The sequence below is a fragment of the Callithrix jacchus genome, chromosome 4 (assembly GCF_049354715.1).
Source record: "Callithrix jacchus isolate 240 chromosome 4, calJac240_pri, whole genome shotgun sequence".
Lineage (NCBI taxonomy): Eukaryota > Metazoa > Chordata > Mammalia > Primates > Cebidae > Callithrix > Callithrix jacchus.
The window spans coordinates 76,337,220-76,359,331 of record NC_133505.1 but is presented as its reverse complement, the minus strand read 5'-3'; the positions used below and the strand labels follow the sequence as shown (position 1 = coordinate 76,359,331).

The 22,112-nt window shown below is 36.1% G+C and overlaps 1 protein-coding gene across 2 annotated transcripts in view; it reads left to right on the top strand.

Moving 5' to 3' along the window:
- LOC128931787 (uncharacterized) overlaps positions 1-22,112 on the top strand; it is an 82,244-nt gene that overhangs the window by 33,454 nt on the left and 26,678 nt on the right. The window contains exon 4 of one of the 2 annotated variants that reach the window (XM_078369509.1): positions 593-1,501. The exons of the other annotated variant lie outside the window; for it this stretch is intronic. Coding sequence (XP_078225635.1) covers positions 593-764 — 172 coding nt within the window. The 3' untranslated portion in view covers positions 765-1,501. The remainder of the gene's footprint in view (positions 1-592; positions 1,502-22,112) is intronic. 2 annotated transcript variants of the gene reach the window in all.

Below are 22,112 nucleotides of genomic sequence, written 5' to 3'. Positions count from 1 at the left end.
TATTTGAGATGAATTATTAAAAAAGATCTTTATTATAAGATTAATAAAACACAATCAAAAGAGGAAAAGGCAGCATATGCCAACCATAAGCATCAACAGAGTGACTGTGTTTGAGCAGATACCCTAGAACTTCCTCCTAGCCCTGATGAAGAGGGAAACTTTATAAGTCATAAAGCATTCATCAAATATCATTACCTGAAATTAGGGTACCCACTAAATATTTGTCAGAATAAATTTTACTGGTGAGAAACAGCTCCTGTGTGATAATAGAAGGAATATGATTTAATAAATCATAACCTCTCTTTGTTTCACAGCAAATAGATAAATTTGCATGGCCAATTTTGAAAGCAACCTAAGATAAAAACTCATGGATAACAATGCAAAAGCATGACAAAAATGTCACTGTCTAAATGTGTAGTCTTCTTGTAGTCTGACTTGATCCAAGGACATTGATTCATATTGATACAGAAGCAGGAGGCAGGAGACAGGGAAGTGCTAAGTAGAGAAAAGCTGGGTCCCTGATGAGGGTTCCTTGGGGCCTGTGCCATGGATCTAAGTGAGGACAATCATTTCTGTTTCCGTTCCCATAAAGTTGCCTTTTGGCCTGCCACACCCACCCATCCTGTGCCCATAAAAACCTGAGAGACCGTAGCAGGCACAAGTGGCAGGACGTCAAGAGGAGCAGAAGAGCACACCCAGAGACACCAGCAGACACAGGCAGGCCATCAACGGCGGGACAATGCGGAATTCAGTCGGGGTGGTAGGAGGAGAGTCTGCCCACCGGGTGGCCCGACTCCAGGGGAAGACCACCTTCCCAATCCGTCCTCCTGGCTCCCCATCCACCTCGCTGAGAGCAACCTCCACCACTCAATAAAACTTTGCACCCATCCCCAAGCCCACATGTGATCCGATTCTTCCGGTACACTAGGGCAAGAACTGGGGATACAGAAATCCCTTTGTCCTTGTGATAAGGCAGAGGGTCTAACTGAGCGGACTAACACAAGCCGCCTGTAGACCGCAAAACTGAAAGAGTACACTGTAAGACACGTCCCCTGGGCTTCCCGAGCAGGAAACACTCAACCCTAGGTGCTACCATGGGGTTGGAGCCCAACATCGCTCCCCATGAGCTGCCCGTCTGCATGCTTCCCCTAGGGCTTTGAGCAGAGGGACAGTGAGCCACACTCATGTCACACACCCTGCGAGGGAGTTAAGGGAAGAGCATACAGGCCACCAGGGAAGTGGGGGAAAGCCAGCAGCCAAAAGCCTCACCCCACTCCCACATGACCCGCAGCCCTAACGGCTGATCTCACTCCCACTGTGCCCCCCACAACAGCGCCGAGCCTGTTTCCACGCAGCTGGTGACCAGGGCTGAGAACCTGCCCTACATCATGGGTCTCCCCATTGGGAAAGCAAGCCGATGCACAGTTTTTCGGCATCTCAGGAAGCCTGCAGGGGTGATCTAGCTCCTTGGAAGGGCCTGTGGAGTCTCTTGGCTTTCCCGGTATGTTCCTGTGGTAGTTCTTGGAGTGAAAGTTCACGATGTGAGTCTAGACTGCTCTGTCCTGAGTGGGAGCTGCAAGCTAGTCTTGCCTCATATCTGCCATCTTAATCCCCCGAAGGAAAAACTTCTAAATTGGAATTGCTAAATCAAAGGAGATGCACATTTTAGGTTTTGCATCTCCTTTTAGTTTTTGTTTTTCCGTTCTAAAGAGGGGACACAAATTTATATTTCTATTGATAACAAACGAAAATGCCTATGTGTCAAACAACGTGGTAAATGTTTTACTTAAAATAATCTTTGGAGGAGGAATGATCATTATTCCCAATTTAAAACTGAGTTAACTGAGGCACTGCTTAACTGAAGTAGGTTAAGCAACTTGACAAAAATCACACAGAATTAACTGAATAAACTGGGAGTCAACAGTCCTTACCCATTATGCTATATGGCCTCCTTGAGTTTCAGTCCCAGCCCTCTCACTTAAAGCTGACAGCCTGGCCAAATTGTTTCCCTCAGCTCTATAGTTTCTTTATATTTAAAAGGAGATAAAATGTATTGAAATATTAATATAAGGATAAAATGAGACAAAGTCCAAAAAATCCCATGCAGGAGGTGTTAAACAAATGTAAATTTGCTTTCTTTCTGTTGAGAAACTTAAATCACAAAGAAGAATAAAGTATTTCCCTGGCAAATCTTTTTTAGTGGCTATAAATTAAATAAGCAAATATGAAGCATTTTAATGCTAATATGAAAGCAATAAAGCCAACAGATATTAGGCGCTGTAATGGAACTCCCCTCTCTGTCTTTCTGATACAAAGTCTTTAATTCTGATGGGTTTGCTCTTGGCCTAGCTTCTTTGCACAATATTGTTTGCAACCAGTCATTCCGTTTGGCTGATGCTTTAATACTCACCCTTATTCCTTTTCTCTAGAGATTGTTTCTCTAGAAATGTGGATGGAATAAGGATTGCTAAAGCTATGTGTCTGGGAACACTTAACCACCTATTCCAAGACAGCCTTCAGTGGACCTTCTCTTTAGGATCCACAGTCCAGGACTGCACAAGGAGGGTAACTTGTGTATTTCTTTACTCCAAATGTGTCGACTTCGCAATTTGCAGGACATTCATGTATAACCTCATACTAGTGGCCTGTCTCTTCCCAGCTCTGAGTGGTCAGTATAGCTCAGTAATAGGTTCCAAATAGGAAGGGTGACATTTAGTCATGGCTGAGCTCAGAAAAATTACAACCACATAAATGTCAAAATTTTAAACTCAGTTTTTACAACCAGGTTATAAAATAACAAACACCCTGACAATTATGCTAACTCTATCCTTCACTTCAATTTTCGCACTTAAAACCTGATCCATTACACTACCTGTGAGCCCTGATGCTTTCCTCACCCCGATCCATCCACAATATGTTCCCTACCCATTCCCTCTACAACAAAGGTGCTAACCAGAAATGGAGTGAGGCTCAGGTACTTATCCATTCATTTTTTTCCCACAGATATTTTCTAAGGGCCATGCACTATTCAAAGCACTAGAATGAATATGCCTGTCTTTCCTTCTTTCTTTTCTTTTTCTTTCATTTCCTTCCTTCCTTCCTTCATTTCTTCTTTATTTCCTTCCTTCCTTTCATTTTCTTTCTCTTCAAGTATTTCCTTCTCAGATTACATAATTATTTTTACTTGGAAATTTTAATATGTTTTCTCTTTTAACTGGGTAAAATATGTTTAATTCCAAAGTAGCCAAGTCAAAATTTCCTATACCACCAAAATGCTTCAGCTCATAGAAGATTTTCATATAATATAATTTAGAAAACAGAAATAATTGCAGATTCACACAAAAAATTTTAAATGATCCTATGGACAAAGGGTTCTGTTCTTTCCATTAATGCTACCAGTATTGGACATTTACAAAAGTAATTTAGAGACATGTACAAGGAAAATCTGTCAGTGGCTTCCAAATTTAGTAAATCTGTATATTTTACAATCACTTGTTTTCATTTATGATAAATACAATTTACTCTTGATGCACTCTGGTTAAATTAGAGCAGTTAGTTCATGCTTTAAAATATTAACACAACACAGCAAAGGGCATGTAAAAATATAAAAGAAAACACCAGAAACACATGTCTGAGTTCAAAGCCTATTAAGCATTCCTGTGCACCAGAAATAGAAAAGAAATGCAGAACTGAGCATAGCTGAGGCCACAGCCATCCTGGGCTCTTGTCCTAAAGTAGGCAGTGACAGCTGAGAATCAGGGAAGGAGAATTGAAGGTGTGCCATGGAAATTAGCATACTGGAGACAGGTTGAAAACAGAGGCTAGATTGGGCTCCTTCTGGTGAAAGGAGGTTAAAAGTCTGCAGCCAGCCATTCCCTGGGGCTATGGCTTTGCAGATAACTTCAGAAACAAGAGGACTAACACACATTGCACTTGAGGAAGGGTGCTAAATGCACTTGGCCTGGGGCCTGATGTCATATGCTTGCTGAGACCAAGGGCAGGTGTTCTGCAGTGTCATACAGAACTGGGTTTGGAGGTAGGGTTGAGGAATTTGGGAGAAGGAAATGCAAAACCACTAGACAGAGAAATATGAAGATGCAGAGAGAAGGGGGGCAATTTCATTCAAAATGATGCTGCAAAAAACATTTCAAAGCAGGAGAATTCTAATGCTGTGAAAGTAATCCTGCCAAAAAGCAACCACTGGAACATAATTTTATTCCAGGTGAAATTTTATTAAACTGATCTAGCCCAAACTTAAGAATATATATGCTTTGAATGCTTAAGGGGAAAAATGGAAAAAACTATGAAATTTTTTTAAAAAACAAAAGTATGGAAAGCAGACAGATATGAAACAAGCCAAGTAAATTAAAAAACAGAATGATTAGACATCTTGGAAATTAAAAATCTATTCATTGAAATAAAAAATTCAAAGATAAGAAAAACTTTGGAAAAGAAACAACAAAAGAAAAATAATAAATTGAAAAATATTACTGAGGGATTCACCCAGAAGACAGCATAGAGAATAAAATATGAAAAACTGCTGGGCCGGGCGCGGTGGCTCAAGCCTGTAATCCCAGCACTTTGGGAGGCCGAGGCGGGTGGATCACGAGGTCAAGAGGTCGAGACCATCCTGGTCAACATGGTGAAACCCCGTCTCTACTAAAAATACAAAAAATTAGCTGGGCGTTGTGGCGCACGCCTGTAATCCCAGCTACTCGGGAGGCTGAGGCAGGAGAATTGCCTGAACCCAGGAGGCGGAGGTAGCGGTGAGCCGAGATTGCGCCATTGCACTACAGCCTGGGTAACGAGCGAAACTCCGTCTCAAAAAAAAAAAAAAGAAAAGAAAAGAAAAGAAAAACTGCTAAGCAGAGAGATCATACACCTTAGTATGCCTGGGAGAATTCCAATTTACATCTGTCATCCTGATGTAATTATTAGTGGCACTTCTTTTAACTCCTAAATGCATCTTCCCTGAAAATCGGGGAAGAAGAATTAAAGGTGCTCCATGGAAATTAGCAGACTGGAGCCAGGTCTGAAAACAGAGACTAGGTGGAGCTCTAGTTATATAAATGTAATATAAATATAATTTATTTGATAATTTTTATGGTCACCTAAAAATATATAAGATAGTCTGAAGACAAATAGGACTGTCTATTTTTCTTCAAGAAAGGAATGAGTAGAGAGAATCACTAGAAAGTAATATTTGGAGAGAAAAGAGCTGTGAGCTTTCCAAAATTGAATAAAAATATGTCCTCAAATTGAAAATGAACTATAAGAACCAAGAAGGATCTACAAAAATATACTCATACCTAGACTTACCAAAGGAAAACTGGAATACATCAAGAGTTAGGAGATACTCTTACCAGCTACAAGGAGAAAAAACAGATTACCAACAAGAAATGGTAATTAAACAATAAATCAAGTGGGTTTCTCATTAGCAACAATAGATGCCATAAAACGATAGAGAAATAAATTCAGTGTAATGAGGGGGAACTGGAAATTTAGAATATTATATCCAAATAACTTAGCAACACAAACAAGTTCCTGGAAAACAGATTATCAATCTATAATTTAATCCTATTTAGGTTCTTGGGTTTCTGAGTGGAATAAAGCATTAGATAATTTCAGGTATTTTCTAAATTATAGTTATAATTAATTTATAATTTACAGCTTTGTATGTTATAAACTTAAAAATATTTTTATTGGAAGTTAACAAATTAAACATAATTTAATTTCCAATTATGTGGTGGCGAATGCCTGGAGTCCCAGCTACTTGGGAGGCTGAGGCAGGAGAATTGCTTGAACCTAGGAGGCGGAGATTATAGTGAGCGGAGATCGTGCCCTTGCACTACAGCCTGGGCAACGGTGCGAGACTCCATCTCAAAACCAAAAAAAGAAAGTAGTAAGAGGAAGAGAGGGAAGTCAAGGAAGTATAAGTGAGCTAAAACCTCATTTACCACGGCAGGAAGTCGGTAGACAATGTTTAAAGTAGGTAATCTAAACCATCATGACTAATCCACTTAGAATTTTAAATACGTAAAATAAAAGTTATCAAGGGTTTAAAATGACAGATTCAGGAAGGGATGAGAAGTGGTAACCAATTGTTGCTTTCTATAGCAAGCCCTTTTATGCTGTTTATGCTTTATACAATTTTCCTCATTTTGACAAAATTGTAAATGTTAGAACTATATTTGCATGTATACACACCTATATACACACACATTTTAAAGGAATGGCTATTAGTAAAATATAATAATAGATAGTATCTCTTTTTATAAACAACGTCTGCCATCTATCTACCTATCTAAGAAATGTACAAAGAGACTTTTACAACAATATTTAGCTCGCATTTCCAAGTGGTGGGATTTCAGGAGAATTTTTACATTGTTCTTACATTTCTGTATTCCCTGAATAATTATTGTCTTTATATCACTTTTCTAATAACAGCATCATTATTGTATATTCTGAATGCTGGGAGGGCAAGGGGATATAAATAAACAAAAGTGAAGCAGGGAGGCCATAAAACTATTACAAAAGCCCATGTGAGAAAGTATAGTAGTCTGGACCACCAAGCTTGCATTTGAAATGAAGAGAAGCGGCCAAGTTCATGACATAATTTGGATGGAGAAAAAACAGTACTCTAGGCTTGAATGTTGGTGGTAGGCACAAGAGAAATCAAGACCATAGTTGTTTACCCTGAGCTGTCATGAGCACAGAGGCCATAGAAAGAGAGAATTGAATTTTATTTCCAAGTTGAAATTAGCTAAAGACAGGATTGAGGATTTGGTTTTATATAGCCTAAATTTGAGTATTTGAGACACATGCAAGCAATAGTCATGTAGTCATTTGCATATATGCATTTGTCTATGCAGTCATGCTGAACATATATATTTGACATTCGTCAGCAAATACAAAGGATATAAAGCTGCGAGAATATATGAGAGCACCTAGAAATGAGGCTTGAGAAGAGGCAGAAGAGGACCTTGGACTAAGCACAGATGGCCTCCAACAATGACAGATCTGAGACAGAGAGGGATCCCTGGAAACAAACTAAGAAGAGAGAGCAGGGATAATTTGGTGGGTAAAAATGCAGCAGGGTGTGTTTTCAGCAAGGCTGAGGGAGGAGGCTATTTCAAGAAGGAGAGAGCACTGAAGTCCTTGGGGTTAGAGGGAAGGGGCTACAACCCCAAGCAGAATGATTAGCTCTTTATCAGATAAGGGACACTTATCCGATGCATCATAACACAAGGGAAGAAGAAAAAAAGGGAAAGGGTTGCAGGTGCAGACATCTTTTATAGCCTCAGTGGTGAGATGATGGAGTCTGATGGCTTCTATTTTCTAGATGTAGTAGGAGATAAGATCATCTGCTGAGAGTAAGGAGAGAAAAAAGGCAAAAAATTATGGCTGATGGAGAGATTAGGTGGAAGCCTTAAGTACTCTTAGGGCCATTAATACTCATTACCTATTTACTTTAGTTATGGGATCAGCAATCTTCATCATATTTTCATTTTCAATACCCTAGGTTCTATTTTATCAATTTCCTGAATAAAGGAATACTAGTATTCAATCAGACATACATAGACTCATAGAATGTATGAACATAAATGAATCTTAGATGCTGTATGCCCCACTATGCAGATGACAAATCTAAGGCTTAATTTAAGGAATTTTCTTAAATAACTAGTTGGTGAAAAAGGTGGGAAATAAAACATAAACTTTCAGATTCTCAATCTATTGGTATGAAAGCTCAGATACACACACATTTACACACACACACAACCCTCTGCATAAAAAATAAAAAAGGGTTGTCAGGCTCAACTAATGTCAATAAAAAATTAGTCCATGTAAATTTCTTTGGGCTAGAATATAAATATATATTGCAATATTGCATGCAGTGAGGTTCTGAAAACGTGTAAAAATTTTAAACACACAGTAACTGCTAAAGGAGAAAACTGTATTGAATGTTTTGAAAGATAGTCATCCTTTTACAGTCTATATTATCAAATAATTTATCTCTTTTTATGTTGGTAATTATTATTTCTTAGAAACATAGTTTATCACCTTCCATTATTCCAATCAGTTCCCAAGTTTCTCCACAAAAGAAAAATCCCAAGACATAGGGAAAATTATTCCCTGCTTGTATTTTTGTCATTTGATTAATATTTTCAGAATTGCATCCAAATGATTCTACTTGTTTTTCACACTCCAACAGGCAGCCACCTGCCACCACCTTCAAAAAGGAAATATCCCATCATATTTTCTACTCTACAAAAATAACTTCTTCCCCAGGAGAAGGGAAAATGCAAAGTGGTATTTACCCCCCCTTTTTTTTTCAAATATTCCTGTTGGATTTTGTAATGTTATGCTAATATCTTTTTGCCTTTGTGGACGTTTATATAGCCTTCCCACTGTCCTTTCAGGTCCTAATTCATTCCTTTCACCTAACATTCGATATTTAGTTGAATATTAAACTTGTTACATTTGAAAATGTTATTCGAAATATTTTTCTATACAGTTATGAGACATCCCAGTGATAATATAATTGAAAATTTCACAATGTTGGATTAGGCTGTATACAGACTACCATTGCATCCCATAAAGCTTGCTAATGTTATTCATTCCTACCTATCCATGTGGGCAAACAAATGAAGATACAGCAACAGAAGAGTAAAAATATAGCTTCCTCTTACACAGATGTTCATGGCATGGATGAATGGAGAGAGCCACAAAGTATGATCCCTGTATTTTTGGCACCTCTGCAAATACTAAAGACTTGGACAAGGACAGCTTTCCTATTGTAATCATGGCCAGAAATAGGTTTACTCTGAAACTGATGAAGATTAATTCCTAGTAAAGTGTTCACATGTTTATATGCTTTTGTAAAATTTGCTGAAGTAAGATACTCTTATTGCAATTGGCTAAAACTGTTGTCTTCTACCAGGACTTCTCTGGTATCATACTCCTCCTCTTGGCAGAAGGTCCCAGAGCAGCTGTGGAGAAGTGCTGGGTCCAGTGCAATATACTTACGTAGTTCACAGCCAACTCCATGTACAGTTAGATTGCTAGACACTGAATAGTTTGCTTCCAGAAAAACTCCTACCATCTCCTATGACTGTTCATCTTGCATATTACACAAAGGTACCTACAATTCCTATTTTCAGAACATGTGAGCAGTGAAAGAGAAATGAGAAATGAGGCTTGAAATACCTGGAAACATAATTTAAAATTCCAATAATCAGACATCTAAAATTGTGAGAGTTTGGCTTTTATTGATTCTCAGTAAAAACAAAAGTTCTCTCCCACCAAAAAAATGTACTAATGATGGCCTGAAATCTTATAATTTGTAGATGAAAAAAACTTGTTAGACAGCTTTCCAAATTTGGCAACAAATTCTCAAATTTCATGACATTACTCAAAACAAGTTATAAAAGCCGAAAGTTTCTAAGTAATTGCATTCTATAAATCTCAATCAGACATGCTTGAGGAAAAACTGAATTACCTCACTACTGTCTTTATAGAAAATATTACAAAAACTGATGTCTTATGAAAAGTTGATTACAGACAAAACAGGAAAAAATATATTAGGGAGTTGAGTAGAAACATAATAATTACATATTACATGTATTATATATTATATTTATATAGAGTACATGTGTATACATATATATGCATATAAATATATGTTTTTTCAGGATTCTATTTGTGGTATTTGTTAACTTATAAAAGTTATACTTAGATGTAATTTCTCATTCTAAATAAACATTTATGTTTGTACCTGACTTTCTTTTTATAACTTTTGAATTATTTTTCTTGAAGTTGGTTATGAAAACAAACAAATTTCAGACTCCAGAAAACCTGAGTCCCCTTGGTGACCATATAGCTCTTCTAGCCTGGATGGACATTTTAATTTGGAGTTAGGCAAAATACTGGCCAAATTAAATGGGAGAATTAAAAACTTCCTTCTCATTACCCACCATGCTTTGGGACTATATGTTATTCACAAAATGGAAGCTCTGAGCTTTAAGAGTAAAAATAATTGCTCTAAGGTAATGAAGCTTTGCATTCTCATAAGGAAGGTAATCAAAATTGATTCTTGGAAGATCAACATAGGAAAAATTTTTGAAGGGTTGGTATGTGTCCTGGTAGTTTTACTGGCCAGGCTGGTGGTCACTAATTACAAAACGATGACTCACTTCTCTTCCCCACACATACATTTGTCTCTGGTCACAAACAACATAGATTTAGATAGGTTTTGATACTCCAAATCACATATTTGCCATTTGGAGAAGTAATGAGCACATTTAGAAAACTTCTAAAGAAATGAGGCTAGGTGGCTGGACATGGTGGCTCACACCTGTAATCCCAACACTTTGGGAGGCTGAGGCTGGTGAATAACTTGAGTTCAGGAGTTCGAGACCAGCCTGGCCAACATGGTGAAGCTCCATCTCTACTAAAAATACAAAAATTAGCTAGGTATGGTAGTACACACCTGCAGTCCCAGCTATTCAGAGGCTGAGGCGGGAGAATCCCTTGAACCTGGGAGGCGGAGGTTTCAGTGAGATGAGGTCACACCACTGCACTCCAGCCTGGGCGACAAAGCAAGATTCTGTTTAAAAAAAGAAAAGAAAAATAAGGCTGGACCCAAGCAATCTAGAGACCACAAATTGCCATGGAGCAGCTCATGATTTTCTGAGGTGCAAACTACTAATCTGGTCATCTACCTAATGGATAAGAAATAATGTGAGTCAACAAGACAAAGATACTTAATGACTGCCTTACAAGAAAGGAGTCTTGAAATACAGGTATTTTGTTTTAAGGCACACTGAAAAGAGCTTAATCCACTTAAAATATTTTTCCAAACTAAGAGTCATCTCTTTTTAAAAATTCTTTTCCACATTCTTCTTGAAATGTTAAACCTTTTAAGAAGCATGGCATAAAGCCTCTGTGATTTTAGGGAAATTCTACCACACTGTTTTCCCTCCTTAGTTAGAATCACATTTTTAAACTTGAAAAGGGTACTGATGTGGTTATAAACATTTCTACTCCTGTAATTTGATCAATCTGATTGTAATCTGTAAGGAAAAATTGCTATAAACTACTTGAATGTAAATGATGTGCAATCATCTTAAGATGCTCAATAGAGTAGAAACCTCAAGAAAAAAATTATTTTTGCTTTTCCTCAACTTTTTATTTTTAGGAAGTCAAACCAACAAAAATGTTTAAAGCATGTACAGTAAATATATACCCTCCACATAGACTCACAGTTGTTCGCATTTTGCCTGTTTGTTGTTTCCCTTGTACTTTCTATGTTTTGTTTTTGTTTTTCCTACAGAACCATTTGAAAATAGTTGCAGATATCATAGTACTTTGCACGGGGTATTGTAGTGTGTGTCACCTAAAAACAAGAGATTTTTATTCCTAACCATGATACCTTTTTAACCACAATACCATGAGATTATTACACAAAAGGAATTTCATACTGATTGCTATAATGCCATCAAATGAAAATCTGTATTCAAATGTCTTTGGTTATTTTAACGTCTCCTATTCCTGTTTTATTTTTCCGGGATCAAATAAAGAGTCACTCCTTGCAGTGATGTTCATGTTTCCTTAATCTCTTAAAACATATCCCTCTAGCTATTTGCTTGCCTTTCTTGATATCGACTTTTCTTTTTAACCAATTCAGTCCAGTTGTCTTATTTAGTGCCCCAGATTTCAATTGAACTATTTCCTCACTATTACATTCATGTTCGCCATTTTGGCAAGAATACTACATAAGTATACTTCCCACTGCTTCTCATTCAGAGTTATGGTCATTCAGTTTGTCCCATTATTGATAATGCTAACACTGATCCCTCAGTTATGGTGGTGTCTCCAAGATCTCAACATTGTAAAGGAATCCTTTATGTTTTGAAATTAATGTCATCTGTGGGATAATACTTTGAGGGGATTGTATGAATATCTTAGGCCCCAACAATTTCTCACTCAATGGTTTTACAATCCATTGAGAATTTTGCCTGAATAAATGATTATATTGGTGTTTGAAAAAGGGGAATTTCTAATTCTATTATTTCTGTATTTATTAACTGGCATTCTTTTGTGAAGAACTACTTTTCATATCCATCTGCCTTTTTAATGAGTATCACTTTTGGACTCATGAGTGCTTTTATTTACTAGGTTGTAATCCATTACCTATATTATTATTTTTTTATGTTAAAATTATCCCAAACATGGCAAGTGGGATTCCATTCAGACAGCTCTTGAGTCTTTTGACATGTCCTCATGCTTCTGGCAAAAGATGTCCAAGCCTTACCTTGTATTTTCCTGCTCCCTTCCTGGAATGAGCCATTTCTGAAGGAGCTCTGATTTTTTATTTTTTTATTTTTAGTGGGGAACATATTTATAAATACAGATATGTCTGAAGTTCACACTGATAGCTACAATTCAAATCCAATACCCTCTCCCATTTCATGTTAGTAACTCCTGTCTCTTGCAGTGATATAAATATATTTCCTAATTTCTCTTTTCTATAATACATACAAAAGAGGTCCAATATGACTACATCAATAGCCTTATCAACAACAAAACTAGCAATCAAAGTCAAGATTTCTTTGCAGTTTTTCTCATACTTAGAAAAAAACATTAATGATATGCAGTCAGGGTACTATTTACAAATTGTACTTAAGTAAACTTACTTTTCTGTGTGATTGTTATTACTTTTCTATACAAGTAGGCTCATTCATTTGCATTTATATCCAATTACAGGATTCTTTTTTCATTATTTTTAGTTTTATTTCTGAATGGGCAAAGCATTTACAGCATTCAAAAATAAAAGCGATATAAAAAGTACATACCAAGTAGTCTCACTGCCAATGCTATCACTTCCACCCTGTTCCCACCCACTTTCTTTCTATGGTAAAAACTTGTATTCATTTTTGGTTTATCCTTCCTGTATTTCTATTTTATAGCACACACAAACACACACACGCACAAACATGCACATGCACGCACACACACGTGCATGTGCCTATTATCTATGTATATTTCTTTATCTAATACATATGTATCATCTTATTTCCCTTTCTTACACAACAGGTAGTATACTATATATACTTAGGTGATTTTTTTCCAGATTATCGCATATCGTGGAAATCAATTCCTATCAATTGAGCTCTTTCTCAATCTTGTCTATTTTTATAGTGACTAGTATTCCATGTGTGAATTCATTGTAGTATATTATACCAGTTTCCTGTGGTTGAACATTTGGGTTGTCACCAGTACTTTGCTATTACAAATAATTCATCAGTGAATAACCTTGTGCATGTGTTGTTAGTTTTTTTCCCTCACATTTGTGGAAGTATATCTTCAGGTTAATTCCCACAAGTGGGAATTGCTGCTGTGCCAAGGATAAATGCATGTGTAATTTTGTTAGATAAAGTCGACTTACCTCCATAGATATTGTAGCATTTTGCATTCTCATCCACAATATTTGGGAAACTGTTTTCCATAGCCCTGTATACAAAATGTTATTAAGCTTTTGAATTTTTAAATTCTATTAGGCAAGAAATGGTATCTCATTGAAGTTTCGATGTGTTCTTATTAGAGAAGTTATTAAACTTTTTACATATTCGAGGGTCTTTTTTCTGTGAACTGACTGTGTCCTTTCCTCATTTTGTGTAGGTTGTTGGTCCTTTTAAAAAATCTATTAAAGAAATTTTTATATATTAGAGCTACAAGTTCTACATTTATGACAAATCCAGCATGAAATGATAGTGGAGATAGTGGACATCATTCTTAAGGAAATTTTTGAGACAGATAAACATAGCCAATATTTTCTCCCCATGTACCATTTGTCATTTGACTTTGTTTATGGTGTTTGGGGTTACTCAGTTTTTTTTTTTTTCAATGTACTTGACTGTATCAGTCTTATTGTATCTGAAACTTGAGTCATAACTCATCCACAGCTTACTAAAAAACTTTACCAGTTCTCTTCCAGTCCTTGTGTGGTATCTTAGTCAGTGTGTGCTGCCAGAACAAAATACCTGAGACTGGGTAATTTATAAAGAACAAAAATTTATTTCTTATGGTTCTGGAGGCGGAGAGTCCAAGATCAAGGCCTCAGCAGTTTTGGTATCTGATAAGGGACCCTCTCTTTCCTTTTATGATGGCACCATGTTGGTGCATCCGCCAAAGGGGAGATGCACTCTTTCGTCACATAGTGGAAGAAATGAAAGGGCAAGTGAGCCGAATGCTGTGTGAAGCCTCTTTTTAAAGTTTTAATGCCATTGTCAAGAGAAGTGCCCTCATGGTCTAATATTCTGTTACAGGCCTCACTTAATACTATCACATTGACAACACCTGAGTTTTGGAAGTGACATATTCAAACCATAGCATATAGTTTCATATTTTACATTAGCTGTCTGCCCCATTTAAAGTTTATTCTGGTGTATGATGTGAAGTAAGGGTGATTTTCCAGTTGTTCTAACATAATTTATTTAAAAGCCTGTGTTTCTGAACAAGAACACATGGACACAGGGAGGGGAACATCACATGGTGAGGCCTGTGGAGGGGTGGGGGGCAAGTGGAGGCAGAGCAAAGCATGCGGGGCTTAAAACCTAGATGATGGGGTGATCAGTGCAGCAAACCACCATGGCACATGTATACCTATGTTACAAATCTGCACGTTCTGCACATGTACCCCAAAACTTAAAAACAAAAGAAGCCTGTGTTTGCTCAGTGATTTGAGACACCATCTTGATCATATATTAAATTTTCTTATATGCTTGTTTCTCTTTCTGAAATTACTATAATGCCTTTTCTTTTACTAATGTGTCTTTGTATGCATTCATACCCTCTATATTAAGCATAGAAGTTTGTGTATCTTTGGTAATTGAGAAAACTTTTATTCTGTTTAGGAATACATATTACTAGCTACTTTGTTTATTTTACAATATGAACCTTAGAATCAACTTATATAGCTCTAGAAATAAAAACTTGTTGGATATTTGTTGGATCACATTTATATATGTTAACTTGGGGAGAATTAACTCTTTTATGGTGAGTCATTCTATGTAAGAATAAAGAATTTCAGCCAGAAACATTGGCTTGGGCCTGTAATCTCAGGACTTTAGGAGAAGGAAGGAGGATTGCTTGAGCCTAGGAATTTGAGAACAGCCTGGGCAACCAAGTGAGACCCCTGTCTCTCCAAAAAAAATTAAAAAAAAAAAAGCCAGGCGAGGTTGCACATGCCTGTGGTCACATGTGCCTGTGGTCACCACATGCCTGTGGCCCCAACTATACTGGAGGCTCAAGCAACAGGACTGTTTGAGCCCAGGTGGAGGAGGTTGAGGCTGCAGTGAGCCATGATCTTGCCACTGCACTCCATCCTGGGTGACAGAGACATCATCTCAAACACACACACACACACACGAATTACTTTTAATTAAAATCCGCTTTTGTCCCTTTTCAGGTGTATTTAAAGCTTTCCTTATAGATTTTTCACATTTCTTTTTAAGTTTATGCCTATTTCATATTTTTTGTTGCTGTAAATGGGGTTTTTCTTCCATTATATCTTCTAACTGATTATTGTTTGTATATATGAGATTATTGATTTTCATATGATAAAATTGTATCCTCACCAAATTTATGGATATGTTCATTTTATTTTTGATTATCTCAGGTTTTCCAAAAATATTATCTCATCAGTAGCAAATAGACAGTTTTATTTCTTTATTTTTCCCCATTCTTGTGCCCCTATTTCTTTTGTCTTATCCGAATACAATGTCTGACACTCCCAATGCAACAAGAAATAATAGTGGAAATATTCTTCTTAGGGCAATTTTTCAAACAGATTAGTAGTGTTTCATTTTCCATAGTATAGTAAGTGTAATCTGCTAGAGCGGTAGAAACTGTCCCCGGGCAGAAAACCTGTTTTCTTTGTGATACTCCAAAGGATGTGTTTCTGCAGAGTTAACTTTAAGATCCAATTTTCTTTTAAGGCAGAAATCAAGGAAACTTTCTGATATTACCTCAAAAAGTCTTGAGGAAATTCTTTTGAATTATATATATTAAATTGTTGTCTTCTCTCCGTGTTGATAGGGTGGTCTAATAAAAGCCACAGAAGTCCTGGAAATAGGAATGGGATATGTCTTTGTAAAATCAAGTCTTAGGGCAAAAGCCAGATTTCAGTCATTGGCAAGATAATGGAAAACTAAATTCATCTGTGTTTTTATGATTGTAAGGCATTTGATTTAGTACCCTTCTTTTTTTTTTTTTTTTTTTTTGAGACAGAGTTTCGCTCTTATTACCCAGGCTGGAGTGCAATGGCACAGTCTCGGCTCACGGCAACCTCCGCCTCCTGGATTCAGGCAATTCTCCTGCCTCAGCCTTCTGAGTAGCTGGGATTACAGGCACACGCCACCATGCCAAGCTAATTTTTTGTATTTTTAGTAGAGACGGGGTTTCACCATGTTGACCAGGATGGTCTCGATCTCTTGACTTCGTGATCCACCCGCCTCGGCCTCCCAAAGTGCTGGGATTACAGGCTTGAGCCATCGCGCCTGGCCTAGTACCTTCTTAAATGTGTATGTGATTAGAGATTATTTGCTGTAGAAAATCTTAAAAATTTTTAGTGACAGGGCAGCAGAGAATATAGTTTCCATAGTGTGTTCTGGCCAAATGCACATAATAGCAAAACTGTCATCTCAATTTCAAGTTGTTTCTTCTTGCAAGTGAATTTAATAACATATGGGGGGTCTTTTTAATCACAGGTGCCCCTGGATATGTATTTAATAGATTTTTCTGAAAATTATATTTAGTAAGACTTAATCCTTGGAAGTAGTTTGGGAAAAAAAGTTATGCCACACTAAAGTAGCACATTATCTGAAGTAGTAACCAAATTTACAGTAAAAAAAATTATTGCTATAAGATATCAATCATTATACATATAAAGCAACTCAGAGAAGCCTCACAATGTTTCAACATGAAAAGAAAAATGCTAACTAAAAATTTAGTGTTTTTCTTATTGATATAAAAGAATTTTTTTTCCAAGCAATGTGGCCAATAATAAACAAAATTCTGAATGAATCAAAGGTAGAAAAAAAGTGCTTGAATGATAATGTTTTAATCAAATTTTTCTGAATTCCCCGTTAATGTACTTATTTTGATGGCATATAAACGGAGTTTGATACACAAAGGAAAGGAAATATTTTGACAAAGAAAATTCTAAAACGAGAATGGGCTAAAATAAGTTATTTCTTGTTACAAGTGAAAATCACCTTTAGTGGTGACTACAATTATATTTATATTTGCTATGTTAAAATAAGTTTTTGTCCAAAAATATTTTACTTTGAGGCGAAGGACTTTTGTATTGTCCTTTTATTTGATACCTGTGTTATCTACATAATTGCCTCAGTTCTTCATTTTTTACGTGTCGACACAGTTTTTGACATATATATGTTACTTACTGTGTGTCATGATGGTGGATAGATAGTAAGTGGTCCTTATTTTTAATGAGCTCACAGAGAGATGGCAGAGACAGAAAGAAAAACTAATTATTGCTTCTAGAGATTAAAAAGAAAGGCATAGCAGTATTGGAAAGAAAGGCAAGATCAATACTGCAGGGGACATCAGGGAAAATTGTACAGTCACAGAGACCTACACGGTAGAAGAAGGATCAAGAGAAGTACAGGCAGGGTATAGAAAAAAGAAGAATTCGTTAAAAAATGATATGTTTGGGAAATAGCAAGATATCTGGAATGGTGGCAACTATTTGTTCAATATCTGTTTTCCAAGATAGATTTCAAGGTCTGTAAAGCTAGGAACTAGCTTTCTTTCTCTTTCAGCATTATATTCCTTTCCAGTATCTAAAACATAGTGCCCAGCACTTTTAAGAAACTAACGAGCTCCTGCACAGCAAAAGCTGTGAACAGGCAACCTACAGAATGGGCAAAAAGTTTTGCTATCTACCCATCTGACAAAGGGCTAATATCCAGAATCTACAAAGAACTTAACCCCATCAAAAAGTAGGTGAAGGATATGAACAGACAAAAGAAGACATTTTATGCAGCCAACAAATATATTTTCAAAAGCTCATCATCACTGGTCGTTAGATAAATTGCAAATCAAAACCACAATGAGCTACCATCTCATGCCTGTTAGAATGGCAATCATTAAAAAGTCAGGAGACAACAGATGCTGGAGGGGATGTGGAAAAATAGAAATGCTTGTACACTGTTGGTGTGTAAATTAGTTCAACCATTGTGGAAGACAGTGGTGATTCCCTAAGGATCTAGAACCAGAAATGCCATTTGACCAAGCAATCCCATTACTGCATATATACCCAAAGGATTATAAATCATTCTACTATAAAGACACATGCACACAGAAGTTTATTGCAGCACTGTTTACAATAGCAAAGACTTGGAACCAACCCAAATGCCCATCAATGATAGACCGGATAAAGAAAATGTGGTGCACATACACCATGGAATAATATGCAGTCATTAAAATGGATGAGTTTATATCCTTTGCAGGGACATAGATGAAACTGGAAATCATCATTCTCAGCAAACTAACACAGGAACAGAAAACCAAATGCCACATGTTCTCACTCATAAGTGGGAGTTGAACAATGAGAACACATGGATACAGGGAGAGGAACATCACACAGTGGGGTCTGTCATGGGGGTGAATGGCTCAGGGAGGGAAAGCAAATAGGAGAAATACCTAATATAGATGACGGGTTGATGGGTGCAGCAAACCATCATGATACGCGTATACCTATATAACAAACCTGCATGTTCTGCGTATGTATCTCGGAACTTAAAGTATAATAACAATAAAAATAATTTTTAAAAAACTCAATGAATATATTCATATTTTTCTGCCCCTGCTTCTTAATATTTTATTAATCATAGAATATGTAATACATATAAAAGTTTATAATATAATAGATACCCATATACCCACCATCCAGATTAAGAAAAAAAATTACCAGTCTACTTATGGCCTGTTATGAATATGCCCACTTCTCCCCAACCAAAAATTACTACTCAATTTTATATTTAATAAATTTTGGCTCTCCTTTGTATTTAGCTATTTAGTTAATATATTTGTGGAAGTATTTAAATTTGATATAACTATTAGCATGATGTATATTTTTTCCATGATTTGGTTTCTTTCCTTAACATTATGTTTGAGATTCATTCACGTTGACCCTTGTATTAATTTCCATTGCTACATAGTAGTCTGTTGTGATTACACACAAGTTTTCTTTATCAGTTTTGCTTATGATGGACATTTATTTCCAATATTTTGTTCTTACAGTGATGCTATACATATTCTTGTACATGTCTCTTGTATATGTGATAGAGTTTCTGTTCTAGGTATATACTTGGAAGCAGATTTGTAGATAAGTATTGCTCAGCCATCTCACTAGCACTTGGAATTGCAGCCCTTTTCTATTTTCCCTGATTGGCTATATGTTAATTTATTTTGAATTTCTCTGATTATTTTTGAGGTTTTCATTTTATGTTTACTGGCCATTTAGTTTTGCCTTCTATGAGTTTCTGGTTCATCTCCTTTGACAATTTTACTTATATGCAATTCACCTTTTTTAATTGAGATCAACTTTTTTGATTCAGTTATTAATATGTGTTGTAAATATAATCTCTTTTTACTTTGATAAAAGATGATAATGTCAAATTTAGCCAATCTTTCTCCTTTTGGGTTTGTGTCTTCTACGTCATATTTAAGAAATCTTTTTCTGGTGGCTCATGCCTGTAATCCCAGCACTTTGGGAGACCAAGGTGGGCAGATCACCTAAGGTCAGGAGTTCGAGACCAGCCTGGCCAACATGGTGAAACCCCATCTCTACTACTAACACAAACAATTAGCTTAGCATGGTGGCAGGCACTGGTAATCCCAGCTACTCAGGAGGCTGAGGCAGGAGAATTGCTTGAACCCAGGAGGCAGAGGTTGCAGTGAGCTGAGAATGAGCCACTGCGCTCTAGCCTAGGCAACAAGAGTGAAACTCTGTCTCAAAGAAAGCAAGAAACCAAAAAACCAGAAATCCTTTTCCACCTAGAATTAATGACATACATAAATAGATATATAGATATTATGTCATGTCATATTATGTTGACTACATTATAACATAGTATTACATATACATTAAATTATACCTTGTTAATCCATTTGAGGTTTATTTTTATATATGGTATGGAATAGGGACCTGAAATCTGATTTTGTTTTTCAAAATTGATAATTTCCTAAATAGCTCATCTTTTATGGAATAATCCCTCATTCCTTTATCCATCTTTATGCCATCTTCATAGATTAACATATGAGTACCTTTCTTCATTTATACTGGCTTCACTCTTTTGTCTATCCTTATTCCAATTGCATACTGCCTTAATTATTTTAGTCTTATAAACTAAAATAACCTTGATCAAATTAAGACTCAACGGTTGTTGTTTTTTGTTGTTGTTTTTTTTTGGCAAGACTATCTCATGTGTGGTATGTTGCACTTCTACCAGGACATATGTAACATCTGATTTCTCTCTTTTTTATGGTTTCCATATCGTTAGATTACTTCCTTTTTCTTTCTGCTCCACCCTTTGTTTTCAAATTGCCTTTGTAATCTTGGGCTTATTCTTTTCCCATGTAAATTTAAAAACTGTGTTTTTATCACTGATAAATTTGAATATTTCTATCTTATTTTTTATTTCCCTGAATTTTTAACTTCTTTCATCTTTTCTGCCTATTGATGATTGATTGTAGCTTTTTAAAAATAGACCATTTGGGTTTGAATTACATGGGGCCCCTTTGACTATTCTTTTACCTATGTTTTTTCTATGCATAATAGTTGTACAATTTTCTGGTTATGTATCATAATTTGACACATTCATATAATTAAATCTGGGCAATTGGGATATCTGTCACCTTAAATATTTATCTTTTCTTTGTGCTAGAAACATTCAAATTGTTCTCCTCTAGCCATTTTGAAATGTAACTATGATATAGAAGCTTTATTTGAATATTTTTTAAGTTAAAGGAATTAAATTATCAAGGAAATGGAAACATTGATTGAATATCTTTTATTGAAGATTCACTTTTAATTTTTAAAAATGTAATGATGGTGTTGAGGTTGTCTTAAAAGAAGAGCATTTCAAAATAATTTGTGACCTGGTGGTGGAAGATATGGGATTCTTTAGGGGGAAATAAGTAAAAATCTACATAGATAATAATTGGCCATATATCGGTAATTGCTGAAGCTGGGCCATTGGTGATCATTACCTAAACCCATACATTCATCAGGAGTTTTTAAAAGTGATAGGTCAATTTGGACAACTTCTTGTACATTTATTTCCTGGAATATGTCTACAAAGAGATACTCTCACAGTAATTATTTGTGTTGTCTGAAGCATCAGGAACACTTTTAGGAAATAAAAAGCTTATTCTTAATTCTTTCTAAATTTATTTTCTAAATGAGATAATTTCTATACCCTCCAAAGGTAGCCAGAGTGTTTATTTCTGTAAATCATAAATTATTAGTATCATATCAAACTTCTGGATTTATATTTATTTGATATGTTTTAATCCACTGCAGTTGTTATTTTTATTGATGCATGAAGTTTCCCATCTTTGACCAGAGCAGCTTAATCATATGACATTATGAGCCCCTGAGTAGGATTTTTGAGAGCTTTCTTACTTTCTGGTATGAAGATGTTCCTGGGTTATCCTGTGCCTTTCCTGCCCAGAGGTGGAATCTGCCATATTTCTGATGAGGGTTCATCTTTTTATTTCATTTATACTCTACTTTGGTAGAATATATATATTATATTTCCATTTTTTAATGACTTCCCAGAAAAATTTAACATATTTGGCTTACCCGAAACATACAGTCTTATCTTTGTAAATAATAGAAAGATATTAAAAGTTTACCTGTGAAAAATCCTCTATTAGCTTGCTAGGGCTGCCATAACAAAGTATTATAAGCAGGTGGCTTAAACAATAGAAATAAGTGGATTCACAGTTCAGGAGGTTAGAAGTCCAAAATCAAAGTGAGCAGGGTTGGTTCATTCTGAGGATTCTAAGAAAAGTGTCTGATC